The sequence below is a fragment of the Rhinolophus sinicus genome, linkage group LG03, assembly GCF_036562045.2.
Source record: "Rhinolophus sinicus isolate RSC01 linkage group LG03, ASM3656204v1, whole genome shotgun sequence".
Taxonomy (NCBI): Eukaryota; Metazoa; Chordata; class Mammalia; order Chiroptera; family Rhinolophidae; genus Rhinolophus; species Rhinolophus sinicus.
In genome coordinates, this window is record NC_133753.1 from 47,526,487 (window position 1) to 47,549,929 (window position 23,443).

A 23,443-nucleotide genomic window follows, 5' to 3' on the forward strand; every position below is an offset into this window, starting at 1 on the left:
TTAGTGAAGGTGTTAGCCACCTCCGAGTGCAGAAACTATGTTGTCTTCTCATCCTTTGTACCATATTCTCCTGCCCTCTCCCCGCTCCTCTCTACTCAAAAAAGCTATTGGCCAGGTCACCACCAGCTCTTAGCAACTCTCCTTTCTGGGCTGTCTAGCAGACTCTAGCCGAGGATGGATTTCTCATCGCCTTGGCTTTCTGGTAGCTTTGAGAAAGGTATAAACACTCCTTTGCTGATATTTTTCCTGTTTGGTGATCTTTCGCAGAACGCCCCCTTAAAAAAGTTAGGGCCAGCCCGGTGGCTCAGGCAGTTAGAGCTCCATGCTCCTAACTCTGAAGGCTGCCGGTTCGATTCCCACATGGGCCAGTGGGCTCTCAACCACAAGGTTGCCAGTTCAATCCCTCGACTCCCGCAAGGGATGATGGGCTGTGCCCCCTGCAACTAGCAACGGCAACTGGACCTGGAGCTGAGCTGCGCCCTCCACAACTAAGACTGAAAGGACAACAACTTGAAGCTGAACGGCACCCTCCACAACTAAGATTGAAGGGACAACAACTTGACTTGGGAAAAAAAAAAAAAATTTAGAGGTCTGGCGAGATCCCTCCTGGGAAAGGTCACACTTTGGGTTGTCTCTTGCTGCCACTCCCCATGTTTGGAGAGCATTTGAAACCCCTATTTTGCTCTGTTTGCTCTAAAGTTTCAGGAGCTCAAGATTCCACTGGGGTAGGAGAGGGGAAAGAAGGGCGGAAAGGGGACAGAAAATGGGAGGGCTTTCCTCATTTTTATTTTATGGTTGTCTTGGCCTTTAAGGTATTCTGAAAACAATCTTTGCAGCAATTCATTCATTTCCTGAATCTACCTTCCCTTCTATCTGACAGGGGTGTTATAAGTAATTATTAATATACACAGAGCATAACTGACTCATAGATACTCAATAGCTAGTAGCAACTAATTTTGTTATTATTTCTATTATTACATATATCTTTTCGTGGTTTTAAAAATTGTTTTTCAGACTTTGGGCTCAACTACTCTGTTTTCTCTCTCTGAACCCTGCTTTTCACTCATAATTCTAATAAAAGTTCTAGCTGGCATTTCTGATTACAACCTAAAATAATCACAAATAAAAAACACAAAGCAAAGATAAATGTAGTGACACATGACACAGATGGGCGCGTCTTTCAGCTTCTCCGTCAACACCCAGCCAGGAAATGGTCAACCTGGGTTTTAGTCACTGCTCTGCACTTCCTGACCATGTAGCAATCAGTTTTCCGTTTGGAACCTGAGGAGCAACCTCAACCTTCCTGCTCCTTTAACTTAGACATGTTATGGTTCCAAATCAAACCCTTCTTAGAAGGCGCTCACTAAAATAAGCAGGGGCTACTTTTTCTCTTCCTTCCTGTCCCTTGGCCTCCTCTCTGGTGGAGCCCTGCCTCTTTCCTGCAGCATCTTTACCAACCTCCCCCAAGTCCGTCCTTTCTTACAGGTAGGGGAAGAGCGATCCCATTCATGGTCCTTTTTCTTGCTCTTTTCTTTGTGAATCACATCCCTGCAACCCCTCCCGACAATGAACTCGAGGTGAAAGAGCAAAAGTCACCCATAGAATATGGCCAAAGGGTCACTGACCTGATTTTCGCTTCCCTCCCTGAAAACCTCCTTTGAGAGACTGCCTGGCTGGGAGCTGATAAACACAATGGTTGCTTTGCTTACAACTGGCTATAAAACCAGATTACAGCTCACGGTACCGTCTTCCCAGTGAGGGGTCATGCTTTGCTCTGTACTACTGAAAATCTTGCAGAATGCTTGGTATTAAAAACAAGGTCATATTACAACAGAAACTAAAAAAATTCTTTGGGTATATATTTTTTTTGTTTTTTCTGCATATACTTTAAATGTCCTTGAGGGAAAAACGGAAGCCAACACCTAGCAGTCCTGAAACACAAGTGTGGCATTTTCTTGCCAGTTGGAAGCTGAGAGGCACAGGCAGCCATATTTCTCCTTTTTCTGTCGTGAGTTTGGCTGCTACCAGTTTGCTTCTGGTATTAAACTGAGAGGTGCCTTGATGGAGACCTTACCCAGTACCCAAAGACCCAACCATTTAAGAGTCAGATCAGCTTCTCTTTTGGAGGACCTATGTGGGGGTTGTCTTTAGGACCACCACCCTAACTAGTTCTGATAATAGGGAAACCTCTTAAAACAACTGGAACTGAGAAGAGCCCAGATCTGGACAGCAGGCCTGGTACCTCCCCTCTATCCCCTGCCCCCAGGCTGGCCTGGTCTCAGGGAAAGCTCCCGGGAAACTGTAAACAGGCTTAAGTGGGTGACAGAGAGAATGTACTGGCAAATGTTTACGCCCGCAATCTGGGGAGAAACCACCGTCTGCATCCAGAGCTGAAATAAATGCACGTTCATACAACATCCATTGAAAAAGACCCAAGCTTGCACCACTAGTACCTTGGGAGTGGTGATCCGGTACCATCCACTCCCTTAGTACCTTTTTTTTATACCTTTTTTAAATGAATAATAATGCTACTGAAATGATTCTGTGGTGCCATTTCTGTTTGATGAAAAAATTCTTAAAGATTTTGTCATGCTCTCTCTCTCTCTCTCTCTCAAAAAAAAAAAAAAAAAGGCACTTGAATGTCTATAAGGAAGCAGGAACAAAGAAAAGGTAACGATTCTTGCAAGATTTAATCAGATGAATTCGTTACATCACAAGCCCCTTTGCTATGAGTCCTCTGTGTGTCTGAGGAGGGTCTGACAAGGACCTGCTGTTCTACAGGTGGGGAGTCACCTGGGAACATGTGCTGGCCTGGTCCCCAAACACCTTTGCTTTTCACACCCTACAGGTCTGGAACTTACAGACCTGGAACCAACCAGTGGCAGGTAAGCTCAGAGCCCATAGTTCCGCATATAGAAAATATTGTATCTGCCCCTCTTCCTCCTCCCTCAATACCTGGTTGCCTTTTCCCACTCATCCAATTAATCAACATAGCATGCTGGTCAATAGCAAAATTACCAAACGAAACAAGAAAAGCACATTGCTTTTAACAAGTGGGCTCCACCTTAAGGTCCTCTTAAAACTGTATTTTTGTTTATTCATAAGAACTTGCTCTCTCTTTTCCATGATCATTTATCATCTCGGTCAAACAACCTTAACTGAACTCAAAGCCCTAAACAATGTTCTCCAGCTGCGTGAAGGTGGCACTGATTTTGGCAGCATCTTGAAAACTGTCTGAAAGATCTCCTGCTGACACACTTTCATGGATCCCTTTTCAGTGGAGAAGGATTCCGGGGGTAGGTTCCATTTTTTAACTCCGGAAGCCAGGACTCCAACACTGCATTTCCCACCCATGTCATCACTTCTCTGCTGCTTCTGGTGTGACCTGTCACTAAGGTGCCTGTCACTGCAAGCAACTAGGGGATGGCTCCTAGATATAACCAAAGGAAGCCTTCCTGAGCCACCTGTTCAAACCACTGGCTCACCACCGCCGAGGGGTATTGCATACACACACACACTCAGGAGTGCCCTTTAAAAGAACATGTCTTTTCTCCTCCAGAAAGCTGAGCTATTGGCACAACAGTTCTTTTGAGAGAGATCAGAATGAACTCACACATACTTCACAGGTTCTTCTATGAGGAAGAGGTCAAAGTCAACCAGAGAAGGCAGATCTGTGCCAGAAAAAATATTTCATAATCCCAAACTTCCTGCTGCACCCAATTAGGCTATGGAATTACTTTCTGATTGTCGGCTTAGTCTAAATATTATCAACTTCTACTGACAAATTAACCTATAGCAGGAAATTCAACAGACAGAATACAGTCCACACTACATTATCTTTATTAGATATATTTAGTCCTAACCAAGCAAGGTTTATATAAAGCCTGGTGACTCATCATCCATACAGTTGGTATGGCGGGTTTGGTTTATACAGTTTGTTACTATAGGTGGAAAGGAAAATTACAAATGGTTGGTTGGTGCTTGAATTTTTGCTGAAAACTTGATGATGAAAATAACTAATTTCTAAACTGAAGGTGAGGATAAAAATGAACTAAAATTAAATATAAACCTAAATGTGTTTGGAGGTTATAATCCTGACCTTTATTTCATGTCACAAACATGGGGTTGGAACCTTCCATTTTTTTCCAATGAGCATATTCCTTAAGGATTCATCATTGCACCAAACTAAGCTGTACATAACATTTCAGGCTCTTCCGAAACATCGATAATTATGATTTGTTTCTATAATAAACAAAATAATCTAGCCATATTGATAACAGTTCTCAAATGCGACAAGAAGAACAGGAACATAACATCATGAAATGTAATGAGCACTCCGTCTTCTAAATCTACTTGTGATTTTAACATATTGTTTCCTGTTGCCTTATAAACTGTATTAGGAACCCCCGGAGACAGGGCAAGACCCTGTAGGAATATGTTTGATATATAGTTGGATTAAATAACAACCTAATATATCAAACATATCACACAGAGGCCTGCAGAAAAGGCATCCAGGTCTGACTGAGCTCGAGAATAGGCACGGTATTGCAGGCTACAGCTGCAGGGGGTGGTGTCACCACTGCAGCTCCTTCCCTGGCTGTGGCGCACAGTCTGCCTGCAAGTGTGGAATCGGCACCATTGGCGATATCGTGGGCACATGCGCCAGAGGTCGCCTCGCCGGCATTCTCGTTTTGCCTTTGTACCATCTTCCCAAGCAAACGGTGGATTCAACAGTGCCAACGTGTTCGTTACTCATGCCTGGGAAATTCCAGGCAAAAAAGAGGAGCTTAAATTTTAAGGGCCTGACGTGGGAATAAACCAGGAATCATCTTCATAAACAACAGACCATTCTGCTTTTAAAACAGGCAACCTGAGAATGTGGTGAGCAAAACAATGTAAACAAAAACATTGCCCGTCCCCAAAACTAATCCTCCAAGCAGTGTAAATGCTGCCAGTTGTGCAAAGAAAGCACATTTGCTCTCTGCTGAGGGCCCGGGAGAGGACTACGGATGTCATGGCAATTGCTTATTCACAGTATCCCGGGGATTTTTGTTTTGTTTTCTTTAGGTGATGGGAGGGGATGAAGAGAAGCAATCAACCTCAAAAGACTGGTTGATTTTAGTGTCAGAATGGGATTTTTTTTTTTTTTTTTTACACTGGGGAAATGAATTCCTTTATAAAGGCAAGAAAGATTTTATTTCATGTGGATATCACCACAAAGCACAAAAACTATGGTTTTAGTTGATGGTTTCTTCAAAAACAGTTATACAGATAATATAATCCATGTGGTAGGAGCCTCTGGTCATCGGGCAGAGAGAGACTTGCGATCATTCTAAGGCACCCTTCCTCATGTGAAGGTGGGAGCGACTAAAGTAGGTAGCCCCACGGAAGAGAGGCGTATCAGCAGTGTAACTATGACCTTAACTAAAGGGTTCCTGGGTTTTCCATAAAAATCCACACTGTAAACACCAAGGCTAGACAATCCAAGAGCACTGTAGGCAGTGTCCACTGGCCCACTTCAGCAGTCATCACTAATTTAAGGGCTGTTATTTTTAAAACGCTGACCCTCCCATCACCCCAATGCCACCATCAGTCTTGTATATTCCCCACCTGTCTCCTTCATACACAAGTTCTTTTTCTACAGAGTTGGAACCATATGAGTACATAATTCTGTATTTTTTTAAAATTTGACTTCACGGCATGCCTTGAGCATCTTCTATACACTACACAGTCTTATCAACCATCATTTTTTCATAGCTGCGTCCTTTTCCTTCAAGGAGACACTCAGGTCACAACTAACTTCTCACTAGTATAAACAAGGCTGAAAGGAACAAGCCCCTTGCACACACAGAACTTTCTTCCTCTCTGGATTTCCTTCTCAGGACAGATTCCCAGAGGCGGGATTGGAGGTTCAAAGGGTACAGGCAAACTACAAACGTCCCCTGTGGGGCTGCACTGCCCTCTCTGACACTAGGTAGGCCGAGAGGACAGGTTTGGATTGGAACTGCCATCCAGAGCCCCCCACACTGCTCAGTCATGGCCATCTGCTGCTGGCCTGGTAACCTGCCTCTGATTCTGCACCGATAGAGCAGGAATGGTAACAGTTCTCACTCGTGGCCTTATTGCAAGGACCAGATGAGTTAATCCATGTAAAGCACCTAGAAGATTGCCTGGCACATGCTTGGCACCCCACCAATGTAAGCGTTTAGATTTTCCTTTCCTTTCTTTTTTTTTTTTCTTTTTCTTTTTGCTAAGGCTATCAGCTCATGGGCCTATGGAATAATTTTTATTTCAGGCATTTTGCTAGGAGGTAGTAGATAAAAGTCCCAGAATCTTATTTTCAGTGATGGTGATACAGTTGCTGCTTACTCAGTCTTATTGTATGTCAGGAACTGTGTTCTCAAATTATCTCATTGGTTATAACAGCAATCCTATGGGGTAGGAACTCTAATAACTTTGTTTTTTCAGATTATGAAGTAACAAATGGCCTGCAGAGGGAAACCCGGATTCAGAGACAGACAAAAACTCAGAGGGACCTGGCAAAGGACAAAGGGAACAGAGTTGGAACAAGAGCTCTTAGACCATGGTGACGTGCTAATGTTAAATTAGCACCAGGCTAATTCTCAAGGAGAATGAATGAACTAACATGACTTCAGCATTAGCAGACAGAAGCTTTCCCAAGAGAGGCCACTTGTGATATATCATATAAGGAAAAGGAAAAACAAATTAAGCATGAAGCCTCTAAATCTTAGTCAATGGTTGCTGCTTGCCTTTTCAGTCAAAAGTACATTTTCCATTCACAAAAGAGAAACAAAGACATAACCAGAAAATGGAGTTGCCTCTATACCCACACTTAGCTCTTCAGTTTGTAAAGAAAAACTCAGACAATCTCAGACAAGGCAAGACCCTCAGGTTAGAGGCCAGTAAAGAGAACCCTGATAAACCCAAAAATCAGATGCCAAAACTTTAAAATTACACCTTGATGAGAAATTTTAAAAAATGCCTTTACCAAGTGTAGAGCGACTAGTAAGAGATTGGTTCCAAGAATTCCACAGTTTAAAGTCTATTCCCAAGCTTAATCGAGTCACTATACGTGACTCATGTCTGTTTTACACACAACCTTGGCCCATGTGCTACTTTTGAGCTATTTGGTGTATTCCAGGGCTCAAATGCCATCGTTTGGTCTTAGAAACAAAGTAGAATTTTAGGCATACTGCACCAACTGGAGGATGCAACTTTTTTTTGAGGGGAAGAGCCAGATTTTACTTCCTAATGTATTTAGGTCCTTGGAAGGGAGGTGAGGTTATAGGTCTCAGAGGGACTTGCTTGAATAGAAAGAAAAAGAGGCCTCCTCTGATTCTACTATCTTCCCATTGAAGACAGCCACGCGGGGCAGGGTGGGGTTACAGCTTCTTAACAGGGTTGGGCTTTGACCCTGGCCAGCACTGGTTCACCATCCTTTTTACTTAATAATTGTCCTCCCTAGTTCCCAACCTTAAAGTACCTTCTTTCTTTTAAATGGCTGTTTATCTTAACATATACTCATGATCTTAAGTTGTAAACATTTATCCAGATGACAAATATAGATGGAGGAAACACATCATTCAACCACAGTCTCCAGCATATACCGAAGAAGCCACTTATTGGGCACACTTTTGAGACTCACATTGCCCTCTTTTGATTTTCTAAGACGGAGAGCCCAGCATTGCTATTTCTCTGTAAAAAGCATTATGGAAACCAGAAAGTTGGAGTGACAATCTGACATTCAGTGACAGAGACTTTCTTTAGGAAGCACCCAACGCCTGCTTTCTATAGTATAATGGAACGCAAGCAAGACGGTAAATGCCCAGGTTCTCTCTCTGCATTCCCACAGGTATTTTTTCTGGGAGGTTAACCTGCTAGGCCCACCCACTGGGTTTTGCCCGTACCCTGGACAGAGGTGCTGGGTGGGCAGAGTAGGTTTACAGTGGCTAGTCTAACCGCCGGGAAGGGCACAAGCTCCCTGCAGCACGCCCAGCACATTTTGCAGCCCTGCACCGGAAAACCTACTGACATCACACAAGCAGCCACATGTGGACACTCACTTTTGGTTTTGCTCTTGGCTTCAGTTGCTCCAACTTCTTAGCAGCAGCCTCGATGGACGCCGCGGCCCCCAGCAGTTCTGTTTCTGCAATGACGGTGGGGTCTTCTGGGTCCACCCACTCCGTTCCTAAAATGAGTCCAAACAGGGTCATTCTTGGTGGCCGCAGACCTCAGAGCACCCACTTAATGACAAACAGTATCCAGGTGCGCGTGCAGAGTGGCTCCACGAGCCTACGAGCTACCCGGTCCTCAGGGCTCACCCGCCGACTCTCACAGAGATCAGCTGGGTACAGAGGGACCCCAGTGTGAGTCTGGTTTTCTAAGTCGGTGTGTGTGCAGCCCTACACACAGGAGCCATCATCGATGATCGGGGACCACGGCCAGCTGGAACATTTATCACTCTGATGTCCAACTTAGGGCATGTGACTATGAGCAAGGATCCACAGGAAGAGCCTCGGGACCCTGCCGAGCACACAAAGGTGACCTGGCTCTCCTCCTGGGAACCTGAGGAACAGCTACTCACCTCAATTCCAACCAAGGGAAACTGGTGCGAAAACTTTTCCCTGGTGAGTTGACTGCTGCTATGGAACCATGAAGGCATGTGCCAACAATGTACCCAGACAGCACCATTTACCCATTTGAATGAGAATAAATATTCCCATGAACGAAAACACAGATAAATATACATGGTGAGACCTTTAAAAGAGAAGTGAGCGGTGCTGGATGGATTATGCCATTTAAGTAGAAGTCCTTAATATAAAGACTGAAGAAAAGACTTGCTTCAGGAGGATATTCCTTTTAAAATCTAATTCTATTCCCATTTGCTTAAAAAAAAAAATGTATGTCACTGTATTTCTTCTGACTGACTATGACAAGAAAGGGCCTGTGCAGGCTGCACATTTTCTCTGCTCAGCTCGCTGTACCAGCGCTGCCTCTGAGTGAGTGGTACTCCACAAGAGAACACGAAAGGACCCGGCCTACCTTTCATGGCTTCCGCTGCCTGGATGAGCTCAGTCACTGCACCGGCGACTCGCTTCGAGAGAGCAGCCAGCTGGTGCTTGAGTTCCGGGGTTGGTTTCTGAAGAATCTACGGGGGAAGAACAAGCCAAATACATAAGGAAGATGGCAACCATTGTGAAAGGAAACACACTCTTACTGGTGAACACAGAGTTGGATATCCTTGTTTTACGGTGCAACTGTGGCACCAAGGGACTTCGGAATCTTGGGGAAAACATGGAAGACTCAGTGGTCTTCAGTTTCCTCATGTGAGAAATGAGAAGTTGGGAGCCATGGGTTTCTCTAAGGTCCTTTCTTACATATTTCCCTAAGATCATATGAAACACAAAATCCTTATTTGTCTTTATTTGTACATAAAACAAATATAATACATACATACATACAAACATACATGAAAGTTACCCAGAGTTACCTGAAAACACTGAGAGAACATGAAAGCCCAAGGTCAGCTGGTGCTCGTGACAAAACAAATGTGGGACTAGAAGAAATGTATGACTCAGGTCGGGTCTTGCAGACAAAATCTCCAAGAGAGCAACAACCAACTGATCAGGAGGGTTGTTCCTGAAAGAACAATCCATTTCGAGGGTTTTGACTGCAAGCTCTCCTGGGAGAAGTTGTGAAGAATTTCCCTCTTTTGAACTAGTTCAAAAGCTTATGTAAATGGGTTTTCCTTTTTGTTTTTTTATGATGTTACAGAAAGATATTGGAACTCCACCCCTCAATACAACTTAAAAAACATCCCAGCTGATTTCTTCTCAAATGCATTAAAGAACAGGACTAAAAAATTCGATGAGAACTCCTTTCCATCCTGTACCTCAGATTTACATTCTGACTTACACCATCTTGTTTCTAATTTCAAAATTCTTCTTCCAATATTCTTTTCTGCATCTCTTCCCCATAGTTCACAGTGATAATCTTCAGGTTTAGAAATGTTAGAACATTCTGGAGGAAAACACAATTGCTGTCTCCCTCTAGACAATTTTGAAGTCTCTGAGCCTGGCATGGGAATTAGACAGACCTGTGTTCAAACCTGGCTTCGTCTGCTACTGGTTTGGCACTGAGCAGATGACTGAACCTCTCAGAACTTGTTTTCTCATCTCTAAAACTGGGGTAATGCCTACCCCTCTGGGTGGCCATAAAGGTCAAATAGAATAACACATGGGAAGTATCGTGCACAATGTCTGGAATACAGTAAGCATTCATTGAACGCTAATTCCCTTCATGCTGTCCCATCCCCTTTTACCTAGCAAGGTATCATACTCATTCTCAGGAGTCTGGGAAAGGTGGCTTTTGGATGCCGGCCTAACCCCTTCATACCATAACTATAAGAGAAACTTGGTAAAAAGTCTGGGATTGGGGGAGTTATTGGGGTTATACTTTGACCAGCCCCAGATATACTTGTACGTAGAAGACATTATGTTATATACTCAAACTGATTACGCCAAGATTTTTTAGCATCACTTTGCATGCCTCTATCCTATCCTCCTTCTTCTTATAATCTTTAAATTTTTATATTTGCTATTGTACTGTGATTTCAGCACCTCATTCTCTCAGCCTAGGACTGACATATATCACTACGCAGATATTAAGAACTCAGCACAGACCTGTGAAGGAGTGAACAAATGAATGAATGAGTGAAAAACAGACCAACACACTATTGGAACAATTCCTAACATATTGGCATCCTAGATCAGTTCCAAAACAATACTAGAAACATGGAGAGGTGGAGGGAAGGGTTAAATGCCGTTTACTTTCTAACACAGGTGATTCTCATACGCAGTCAAAGTTGTGAACCATTTATTTCTACTAGGGCACCTTTAATTCAAGATAAATTTTTCAACAAATGGTGCTAAAACAATTGGATGGCCACATGTAAGAAAATAAACTTTGACTCATTCCCTATATTATACACGTAAATTAACTATAAATGGAGTATAAACCTAAATATAACAATACGATACAGAAGAAAACACAGGAAAACAATCTTAGTAATCTTGGATTTGGTAAAGATTTTTTTTTTTGGTAAAGATTTTTAAGCAGAGAACAAAAAGCAAAAATTATGCTTTAAAACTTAAAAGAGCATAAACTTTTTAAATTTCATGCTTTAGAACTTTAAAAACATTATGCTAAGTGAAAGAGGCCAATCACAAAAGAAAAACACCCCACATATTGTATGATTCCATTTATAGGAAAAGTCCCTAACAGGCAAATCTACAGAAGCAGAAAGTAGATTACTGTTTGCTTAGGGCTGGGAGTGGGGGTGAGGGTAATGACTACTCATGGGCATTAGGTTTCTTCGGGGGTGATGAAAATGTTCTAAAATTAGATTATGGTGATAATTGCACAACTCTGTAAATATACTAAAAACCAATGAATTGCACACCGTAAACAGGTGAATTTTATCATGCAAATTACATTTACTTAAGGCTGTTGAAAAGGACTCAATCTCGCATGCAAATGAAAGACTAATAGGAAGCTGATAAAGAGTTACAGAATATGTCACCCCAAAATATGCCTCTTTGACATAGGAATTATTTTGAGAAACAGCAGACACAAGAAATGCTCTGAAAATTGAGTAAAATTTACCCCTTTGAAGGGAAATTTACACTTATAAAAAAAAAATTCTCCATTTGTAAGAGTGTCTCCCCCTCTGTACCGAGAAGAGAAGGTTGACTCTAAATCCCAAGAAAATCTTATCAAAGGAGAAGGCACTGACTTGAAATCTGAATAATAAACCTTACCCTTGTACACCGCATTTTTCCTAGCGACTTCTCATAACTGATTTTCCCCCAACCTTTCTTTTCTTTAGCTGAAGATGGTATTTAAACTGGAGCCATCCTGGAGAGTTACTCATTTTTTCTTGAGTATCTTCCATGTATCCATGAGGTACACATGTTAATAAACTTCTGTTTTTCTCTTGTTCATCTTTTATTAAAGGGAGTTTCAGGCTAGAACTCAGAAGGGTAGAGGGAAAATTATATTTCCTCCCCTACACTAGGATGTAATTCTGAAAATAGTTTGAGGTCCTTTGCAAACAGACACATTCAGTTCATCCTAAATGTTTAATATTTGAGATAAGATATATTTTGGTTTTATTTTTATATTTATCCGAGTTCCAGCCACACATCATTTTCCCCTTTGTTTTCTCAACTCTCTGTAGTGTAATCATTTCATTCTTTTTTATAATACACAGTTGTCTTCAAGGCATTGTTATGGAAATGAAGACAAGCCACACCCTGAGAGAAACCATTTTCAGAAAATATATCTGACCAAGAACTCATGTCTAGAAAATATAAAGAACTCTAAAAGTTCAATAGCAAAAAGACAAGCAACCCAATAAAAAATGGGCACAAGACCTGAACAGATACTTCATAAACAAACAAACAAAAAAGAAGGCAAAAACAAAACAAAAACCTCAGCAATATAAATTAAAACCACAATGAGATATCTTTACATACCCATTAGAATGGCTAGAATGAAAAAGATTGACCATTCCAAGTGTTGCCAGGATGTGGAGCAATTGGAACTCTCCTATACTGCTGGTGGAAATGTAAAAATAGTACAACCATTTTTAAAAAGTTTGGTAGTTTCCTAAAAAGTAAAAAACAAAACAAAAAAACACAAAAACAAAAAAACCTAACCTATGATATGAATATTCCACTTCTAGGTATTTATCCAAGAGAAATGAACATGTGAACATGAAAAGGCACAAAGATCTGTACGTGGTTAAGAAAAAGAAACAACAAAAAGAAACAACAGGCCCAAGGTGAAGTCGCTTGGTCCTGGGACAGAAAAGAGACTTAACTGCAGCTTTAGCCCCTCCCAGGAATATGACCTTAAACTGATCAGTCTGGAATTTCCTGATAAACTCCTTCGGCCTTCTCCCAAAGAAAGTTGCCCTTGCCTGAAACACTCCTTCCTTTCCTTTGCTAATAACGTTCTTGTCCTGCCCAGTTTGTGCCTATAGAAACCTTGCATTCTGTACAACTTTTCAAAGCTCCCTTCTGTTTGCTAGATGAAATTCATGAATTGTCCAATAAAGCCAATTAGATCTTCAAATTTAGTCAGTTGAATTTTTGTTCTTTAACAACATAGAATGTTCTCAGCAGCTTTATTTGTAATAAACTGGACCTAGAAATAACCCAAATGTGAATCGACAGGTGAATAAACAAATTATGGCATATCCACATGAGGAAATACTACTTAGCAATTAAGGCAACAGATTATTGACACACACAACAACATGGAAGGAATGGAAAATTCTCATGCTGAATGAAAGGAGCCAGATAAAAAGGAGCACGTGCTCTGTGATTCCATTTATATAAAAATCTAGAAAATGCAAACAAATCTATAATAACAAACAGCAGATCAATAGTTGCCTGGAAATTTTGAGGAACAGTGGATATAGCCATTATTTTGATTGTGGTGCTGCTTTCACAGATATATCATATGTCAATACTCAAATTGTGCACTTTAAATATATGTTGACTGCATATTAGTTATACCTCAATAAAGCAGGGGGAAAAAAGTAAGGGTGTGGTGGGGAGACCCACATCACCAAAGTGGAGTGGTGATGGAGAAAGAGAAACACTTCTGTATGTACTACGGCCCTCTCAAAAGGGTACCCTATTTAGATAAGGCAGGCAGAAAGGAGATCTGTTTTCATTCTGCTATTCAGTCAATGCGATTTCTAATAGCGGGCCACAGACGGAACCAAATTAAAGTTCTGCTCGTGGAAGCAGGGGTCATTTTAACCCTGTCAAAGATCTCACATTGGGGTTTTCCAGTAATATGGGGCTGTGACTGCTGCAGAGGCAAAGTGCCTGCCTCTTGACCCAGAATACAAATTTTCTACGATAAACCAGAAAATGCAGGAGGCCAACACTGCTCCAGTGGCCAGATCTAAAGCTTCACAGAAGCAGTTCCCAGAGCAGTTAGGAGATGGCTCTGCTCCAACTAGGTCTCATTATTTGTTGATTGCTAAGTGGATTCTCCAAAGAAAAGAATCCCCCAAGCAGAGATTCTCAGTTTGGAGCCTCAATTCCAAAAGGATCCAGCAGAGTGTTTGGGTCTGGGAATGCTCTTCACAGTTTAAAGGACATTTTTGTGCTGATGTTTCTTTGATGAGGGTAGGGGGAGGCAGGAAATGTTTTCAGCTCAAGAGGGCCCAAGACCCACAAAAGATTAAGAATGCTAAAATCATGATAGTCATTTGCACCTAGATAGGGAAAAAAAAAGAATGGGATTGGTAAGGGATACAAAATTCATTACTGTTTATGTATTTCTTTAAAGAATAAAGATCTGAACCAAATGGAACAAAATGTTAATTAACAAAATTAGTTTAATTATAGATGACGGGCACACGGATATTGATATGATTTTCTGCATTTTAAAGCCTTTTCTAAAGTAAAAAATATACAAATCAGCCAAAAATGCTTAGGAATCTCAGACTCTAAGATATTTGAACTGAACAAGGCTAAAGCAGCATAATTTCCCCCACATTTTCACGTGCCTAAATTTAAGAAAAGCAGCCCACCAAAGATCATTGACCCTCCTCATACCACCTGAAAAGTTGACCTTGATTTACGAGTATTTCTGTAAACTGCTAGATACTTTCTCCAAATCTTAATTTCTACTTTTCTTTTTCCCCTGTTGTAAAAATTGGACAACTATCTGATCTTCCTTTAGCCTTCAGGAATCTTACTAATTCTCTTTGATCTATTATATGAAGAACTCAACTTGTCACTTGATCCAGGAGGGCTCTTTATAAGCTCTATTACAGTTTTGATTGAGGTGGATTTTCTTTTCAGAATGGTGATACTGTGATCATTTCATGATACATGGTCTCCCCATATAGACCAGAGAATGAGGAGGGCAGGATGGGGTATGTGTGTGTGTGTGGTGTGTGGGTGTGTCAAAATCTCTAGTTTTTAATTGCTTGTTTATTCATCACCCTCAAATAGCCAATCTAATCTTAGTATTCTTTTCTTCTACTGTAAAGATAATTTCAACACAAATCTGTATGTCTTCTCTAATTGGCAATGTGGCTTTCATTTTCTGGTTCTGTCTCTCAAAGTTCCCTCAGGAATGAACACTAGTTTCCCAGTTTGTACATCTCCGTTTTCCTCCTTTCTTCTTGGGTCTCCACCGTCACTGGCCTTAGCAGCCTTGTGGCTCAGGGGCCTCAGTGTGGAACAATCTTCTTGCTCTCAGCCTCATTTTAGCCCACGTTTCTTCAGTTTGCTTTGGAGAAGGCATTAGGGCTAATAATGTGAAATGTGAACTTAATTTTAGCATGCCCAAGAAAATTACAAATGCCCACAGTTTAGGTGACAGAACACTGTCACAGCGGCTCTACAAATTTTGGGTAGGAACTTGTATTTTCCTATGTTTATGGTAATTCCCTGGACCTGGAGGCTGTTTTCTTCCTATATTTTTATCAGATCATATCATTCAAAGAGTATGTCTAGCTTTCTAAAGAGACAAAAATATATACCCGAAAAGTAAATACACAATACGATTTTCATTCACATTTCCTCGGAGGTCAGAAACATCAGCACTTGCCACCATGAAGAGGCAAAAACATCCTTGCAAAAGATGAGACAATTTTTTTATGTTTCCTAAAAGGTTTAACGCCACTTAGCTTTTCTTCCTATGAATGATTTCATTTTAGCACCAACTACATTCACATCATAAACCTCAGAACAGCCATGGAGAAACATTTCTATTTCTACCATAATTACAGGTTACAATGACCGTAACTGTATAGAAAGATGAGAAGAAACTCGTGGGGCAGGCTTTTAACAGACACATCAACCACCCTAGTTTGCAACAGGTAAGGAGTAAGAGCCCTGTTTCTCTGGTAAATACAAGGAAGAATTTATGAGAGGAAATAAATTCACTGAATAACAGGTCTGGCCTGGGGTCATAGGCTCCGATAATAACTCAATTCTTCAAAACAACTGCCAGATCTTTATCAGCTTGTGCTCGTGTTGTAAGACCTGGTGAAGCCCAAACATGGATATAGGAAGCAAAGGGGCAAAACTTGAGGATAATATCCAAGATGTCATCCAGAAAGCCCAGAAAGAGCTTGCCAAGCAGCAAATGAACATTACAAACGATTCCTTGAGTCTTACCCGCTCAAACCGACTGGCTTATTATTCAAACATGCAAACAAAAGAAAGATGAATCTGTGGCAGACTTTATTTAGTGTCTGCTTGGAAGCCCTCTTCCTATGGCTTTCCTGGTGCTATACGATATATAGGGTCAGTCAACCCCCTCTGGTCGCCCTTTTGGTAAATGCATTATCCCCTGAGATTAGCAGATTGGTAAACAGCAGAAAATGGCATGGGAGGCCACAGGCCTGACCGAACTGGTGACTATAGCTGAGCATTCTGAAAGGACCCTGGAGCAAGATCGGAAACAAAACTCCACCAAGCTATTAGCTTTACAGCTACAACAGCTCCAAAATAACACCTGGGTCTCCTGAATTGCACCCCTCTAGGGGTCCGTTATAAAACACTGGCCCAGAAATTGATGTCTCAGTTGTAATCCACTGGGACACCGGGGGGGAAAAAAGATTGTCCTCAAAGGCCCTATGCAAACTTCCAACACAGCTCAAATGCACCCATATCGACCTCCCAGGAGGCCCCCATACAGTTGACAGGACTCTGAGGGGTTCTCTGGTAAGCTACTATTAGGACAGCAGGTCCTCAAAGAATATCGTTTTGTCATAACCTTCATGAGAACAAAATCGATGCCCAGCCGGGGCCACTGTCTGTGGAGTTTGCACGGTCTGTGTGGGTTTCCTCTGGGGACTGGGGACTCTGGTTTCCTCCAACATCCCAGAGGTGTGCACGTGAGGTGACTGGCGTATCTACATTGCCCCAGTCTGAGCGAGTGTGGGTGTGGGAGACCCTGCAATGCAAGGACGTCCTGTCTAGGGTGGGGTGCCCACATTGTACCCTGAGCTGTTGGGGATAGGCTTTGGCCACCTGTGACCATGAACTTGAATAAACATGTTGGAAGTGAATTATCTTACTTGTTTTTATCAATCTTTCTCAAATGTATGTATAGCTTACATTTATTTCAATGTTTAATATTAGAAGTATTTGGGGTCTTTATTTAGAAGTTTGGTAATGTTTTTGTGACCAGAAATGTGCAGTAGGAATTTAACTCTGACTTATATCACTTAGTCTATGGGAGAATTGGTTTCTTTACAATTCCTTTCACTTAAAGTTGCAGTTTCCAAGAATCTATTGACCATATTAAGTGAGGACTTACAGTATTTTCCTTAAACAGCCAAAGGGAAACTAAAACTACTGGAGCTATGCTTTCTACTTTAAACCCCACCCTTATTGGACAACAAAATCATCAGAATAAAAAGGAAGTTTCCATCATGGGGGTATCTAATACAGTTCAGAGAGAATTTTTATCTCAACCAGTACAAATGACTCTGGGACCTTTTATTGAAAAACATTCCTTTTTGCTACGTGATATAGCCCTAGTCAATCTATTAGTAGGTGGATCTCCTTTCTAAATAAAAAGGGCTAACACATTTTGTTTCGAATGGAGACCTCCCTTTAGAATTTCCTGACTAACCCAGACCTGATCTTTTATGTTCTTTGGAGTCTATCTTTGACACAGAAGAGGAAGAATTTATACAAAGATCTCCTAATTTCATCAAAGTGCCCGAAAATATGGCAGTTACTTTTAAAACTGACATTGGGACAATAAAAAGTGCAGAACCTACAAAGATTCAGATAGATATAACCAAACCTCTCCCTAAGTTACTTCAATATCCATTAAAGCCTGAGGCCTCACCTGCATAGCAAAAGACCTAATTGCCAGGGGCTAACCATTTTCTGTACCAGGCCCTGTAACATACTGATCTTATAATGGACGGTAATGGTGATTTGTTCAGGATTTGAGTTATTGGTAAGTTGGTTATTCCTTGTTCCCCAGTTGTTCCACACCCGAACACTGTCTTGTGACAAGTTCCACCAGACTCAAAATGGTTCACTGTTGTAGACCCTTTTCAGCCCTTTTCAGCACCCCTGAGGACCCCAACAGCCTATCTATTGGACTTATAGAACAAATGGCAATATACCTGGACAGTCATGCCTCAAGGGTTGAAAGTCCCCTTCATATTTCTCCCAAGTATTTCACCAAGATTTAAACACCCTCCAGTTCTGGAGAAACTGACCCTTTTACAATATGTAGATGACCTCCTGCTGTGCTCAGTTACCAAAGAGGGGTCCATACACGATTCTATTTATTTGCAACAACAATGAGCTGAAAAAAACACAAAGTTTCTAAGGAAAATTATAATGATCTTTAGACACTGTTCATTACCTAGGTCATGATCTAAGCCCTGAAGGAATTCAGCTGTCTCCAAAAAGAATTAAGCTGAGCCAGGAATCTCCTAGACCCACAACCTCTCTCTAAGCTCCAGAAAATACTGCTTTCCACAACCTCCAGCCATCAAGGCACCCACTTCACTGGGTGTACCGTATGAACCTTGATGAAAACCTTGCAAACCTCTTGGAATTACCATTGTCCCTATCACCCTCAATTATCAGTAAGGTCTAGAGAATTAATGGGATCCTCAAACTAAAAAACTTGCTGGCCCACCTTTGGGAAACATAAGGCAACTCTACTTAAGTTTGTCACGGGTGGACCAGTGTCTATTGGTATATAACCTTCTGCTGATCCCTTGTTATCTCATGCTAGTACCCCCAGCTACTGTAGGTCTTTAATGTCTTATGCTCAAGCCTATTGTCAACAAGTTAAAGAAGCTTCCCTGGATCCCAATTCAAAGGATCCTACTGGTTACAGTTTGCAGCCTTGTGACTGGATATTCTGGAAGCATCATCAGAGGTAGACAGCCCTCGAGCCCTGTTGGAAGGGACCTAACCAGTACTCCTGACCACTGACACTGCTGCAAAACCAGAAGGCGCTGAGCTTTGGATACACATCTCACAGTCAAAGAAGGTTCCACCTGACACCTGGTCCTGTACAGACGCTGGAGACCTATGAATCAAACTGACGAGGAAGAGAAATAGCTGACATCAATGCAGATTACTACCACCTAATACACCAGACCAAGACTTCACACGTTAACCAAACACAAAATCTTTTCTTCTTGTTCCTTTACTTTGGTATTGGCCTGGAAAGATAATGGCATCACCCAGGTTATCCAGGACATTGCTAAGAGGGGGTGGGTAGCCTTTCAGAGTAGGGATTTGCCATCAAACACTCTGATCTGTCCATCTTAGTGAAAGTGGTTTATGCCCCACAGGATTTTTGTCTGTGGTGGTTACCATTCGCCTAGATTGCTGGTGAATAACGGGGCAATACCTCTTTGGTTTATCTACCTGTGTCTCTAACTGTTCACAAACTGAGATACCTCATTGGTCAACTCCCATGAATTGACATTGTCGAGGTAGAAAGGACCTACCAGAAGGTTTTTCATGATTCAAAATTTACTTCCTTTGGCAGGTCCCCACTTCCCTGGTGAAGAATAAATATAAATGAGGCTCTGATCAGGAACATCCTCCTAAGCTCTACAAAATATTACAGTATCCACTGTTAAAGCAATAGCTGCCCAACAAAAATCCTTAAATTCTCTGCCCAAAGTTGTTCTTGACAACAATGACCCTTGATTACCTTTCAGCTGAGCAAGGAGGTGTCTGTGCTGTGACCACCACCACCTACTGCACCCGGATGGACACTTCAGGGGAAGCTACAACTCAGTTACATTAAGATCACTGAGCAAGCCACTTGGCTCCAATAGGTGACTCTCTCAACAGCGTCCTTGAATGATTTTGATTTTGATTGGTTTGGGACTATGGCTCCAAAGTGCACTCTAAGCATTGGAAATTATCCTGTTAATAGTTATCATAATAATCTCCCGAGCACATTGTGTTCTTTTAAAAGCTTCAGATGCGTGTTTGAAGCCTCTAACCACCCAGCAAATGGTTTGCCTAACACTGGAACACCAGAAAAAGAACACAGAGAATGACCGACTTAAAGATTCTGAACCTGAAGCCATGACCTGTGAGCACGACCAGGGATTAAGGGAAAACATCAGGACCCGTGACTATCACACAGACGATCAGTAAAAGCCCTGAGAACCACAGAACAGTAGCTGAGAGTGGCGCTACACGCCTTACATTTTGATCACGTCTCTCAGTCATGCTTAGAGTCTGATCAAAAGGGGGGAATTGTTAAAGAGAAAACCACAGGCCCCAAATGGAATCACTTGTGCTAAAGCCTATGACATGGAACCTCGGCTCAGTATCTGATATACCTGCAGTTTCAACCTTCCCCAGGAATGGAATCTTAATTGGTCTGTCTGGAATTTTCTGGTCAGTACCAATGAGGTGATCTGTCACGTGGCCCCTCCCCATTCACCCCTCTACCCACAGAAAGCTATGGTTATCTACCTAATAAGACACGCCCCACCTTCCCTTAAGGGAAGGCAACCTGGCCTGAAAGAATCCTTTCTTTTACTTTGCTCATAACTTTCTTGTCTTGCCCTGTTTCTGACAGTAAAGGCCTTCCATGTTGTTCAGCGTCTCAAAGCACCTCTGCACCTGCCAGATGGGATGCTGCCCGACCCACGAATCTCTCAATAAAGCCAATCAGATCCTCAGATTTACTCAACTGAACATTTGTTTTTTACAGAGCAAACCATTCTTGCCTGAGCCCAGGAAAGGAAGGCAGTGGTCGCTCCGCCTTCCAATCTCTGGCCTCCACAGGCAACTCTCAGATGACACCTCCCGAATGACATGTGATGTGGAGTCTCTGTGCGGCAAGTGCCCTTCTTCTGGGTCCAGAAAAAGCTGCTGATTGTCATTAGGATTGACGCCTGACATAATAATTAAGTGCCATGAAGCTGGGGTCTCCGCCTATGTGCCCTGGGAAGGGTTCCTCAATCTTCCCTGATGCTCACAGAGGCCCCGGAGCCCTTGGCCTCCTCTCAGGCAGAGGCCAGACATCACCCACCTGCCTTGGGAGTCCTGGATTCTTCCACACACCAAGCAAGGTGGGCTGGAGACGAGAGGTGAGGAGAGAGGAAGTGCTTTGGTGGATACAGTACTTGGTTCCCAGATACTGGGAAAGGGTTTAAAGTTGGCTAGAGGTCAAGGAAGGGGCCCTGTGAGGGTTCAATTTTCCTTCTCCCCTGGAGGAAACTGCAAGACAAGTGCTCACGCCTTCCTTATGAAGGGAGAACTCCTCTCCACAATATAAGCAGTCTTTTGTTCGAGAGTAAAATGGGAGATCGTCACTCATTAAGCATTTTAAAGGCTGTCTGCCTCCTTTTTATCCAGGTCTGTGGATTTGTCAGAGGCGCAGCTGGAGGTGGACCCCTATGCAGTGACATTCTTGTTAAATGGTTCACCAAGAACACAGTGGAAAGCGGCAGCCTAAGGGCCACATGTGCAAGGGCCTGGACCTACAGACGCTGGGTAAGTTATCAACGCTGCCCAGTTACAGGCACAGGTCCTGGGAAAAATATGGTGTAACCAAGAAATGGAGCTGAGCACAAGGGCTGAAATGAGGATCCCAGTATCAGTTCCTTTCCAACACATGAACAAGACAAAAACAAAAGTGTGAGAAACAGAAAACAAGAAGTGGGGAGTCTTTACTCAGGAAGCAGCCGGGGAGCCCGTGCGGTGAGCCCTGCACTACAGTTCCACCGGGCTCAGCACCTTGCAGGTGGATGGCAATGAAGCATGCAGTGAAGGTGAGCTTGGCCACAAAGCCACAAGGTTCTGACATTCTCATCGAGGCCTTAATGAACTGTCCCTTTAACATCTGAGGGAACTGAAGCCCAAATAAGGCCATTTTCATGGCAGAGCCAGGATTCAAACTCGAGGCTTTTAACCTAAGCCCTCATACTGTTCCCACTCTATTTTTCATTGTTCAGATATAACATGGTTCCACATGACTAAGAATATATTGTTCCATAAAGGAAAAAAAGGCTTTTGGAAGCCTTGCTGGTTTCATCCTCTTTACCCTGAATTTCTTGCTAGGCACGCTCACGGACTGAACACTCTTAACTATATCCCAACATAGACAGCTGGTTTGGTTGGAGAAGCTCATGCCTGTGAATGCTGAGTGGCCAAGATGTTTTCTTCTTGGCCTGCATATGATACACTGGTTTCTATTCCCAAGAGTTCAGGCTTCGGGCGCTCAATGTTCGTAACCCTGAATGGCTACTCTCACGAAAGATAACCTTTTGCATTGCCCACAGTTACCTGGGTGAAGAATAAAACAAATGCTCCCTTAAAACACCTAAAATGCTTCCCATCAGAAGGTAACTTGAGTTTGAAGAGAAGGCAGTAGAATGCCAGAATGAGCACAGAGCTGGGAATAATAACAGTTGGGATTAGGTCCCAGGTCTGTCGCTAGTAGCTGGGCGACCTCAACCAAGGGGCCAAACTTCTCTGAGTCTTGGATCATTCCTTTGCCTTGCCAGCCTCATGTGGCTGCAGAAAATGAGAAAACTTTCAATGCCCAGCAAATGAAAGGCTCAATGGTCTTCTAAGTACATGTGGTTGTGTATCTGAAAGTGGCCTGTTGGATCTTTTCTTTTTTTCTTTTTTTTTTTAGGTATATGAAGGAGCACGGGCCATGAAGGAGGAGAGACATCATCAGTTCTCTTCTGGGGTGTCTCTGACTCCTAAACAAACTCTTTATGGGCTGCCCCAGACCTCCCCCAACTCTAAACGTGGCTCCCGGGAGTAGACAGGGACAGATGCACACTGAATATACATCCTGGTTCCCCATGGTTGGCCCTTAGGGCCTGGGGGGGAGCAAAGCCACCCTAGGAACGGGGGGCTGGTGCAAGCCTGAGGCTCCCGTGTGGGCAGTGCACCAACCACAGCTACTGCGTCCCGCTGGCGTCTTCTGTCTCAGCCTTCTTAACCCAGCTCCATGTGGACGACTCAGGCTGGCAGAAGGTCATCACAGCAAGGAACGTGTCATTCGCCAGGTGGTCTAAGTCATACATTCAAGGACTGGAGAAAGTCCTTAGAGTGAGATGACCCGGAACACTGGCAACGTTTCTAACTCGTCATGGAGGCCGGTGTGGCTCTTTCAGGAGCTTTCCCTTTCCTCGCACGATGGACTGGGTCTTCCTAACAGGACCTCTGGACACTTTTTCAGTGGTGGCTCTGCCTGTCCCACGTCCATGCTAGTCTTGCCTCTTTGATGCACTGGGAGAGCTGAGCTCTCCTGGATTCTAACTCAACTCCCCCTAGACTACACTTGTAGCTCAGTGTCCTGGGGCAGTGTGACACGGAGCCTTTTCAGCTTAATCCAGTCCCAGACTCAC

At 42.8% G+C, this 23,443-nt stretch overlaps 1 protein-coding gene across 8 annotated transcripts in view; it reads right to left on the minus strand.

Annotated features, from left to right (window-relative positions):
• TLN2 (talin 2) overlaps nucleotides 1-23,443 on the minus strand; it is a 410,543-nt gene that overhangs the window by 11,864 nt on the left and 375,236 nt on the right. For all 8 annotated transcript variants that reach the window (XM_074327637.1, XM_019755358.2, XM_019755362.2 and 5 more), the window contains 2 exons: nucleotides 9,064-9,169; nucleotides 8,085-8,209 (listed from right to left, as the gene is read on the minus strand). In XM_074327637.1, coding sequence (XP_074183738.1) covers nucleotides 8,085-8,209; nucleotides 9,064-9,169 — 231 coding nt within the window. The remainder of the gene's footprint in view (nucleotides 1-8,084; nucleotides 8,210-9,063; nucleotides 9,170-23,443) is intronic.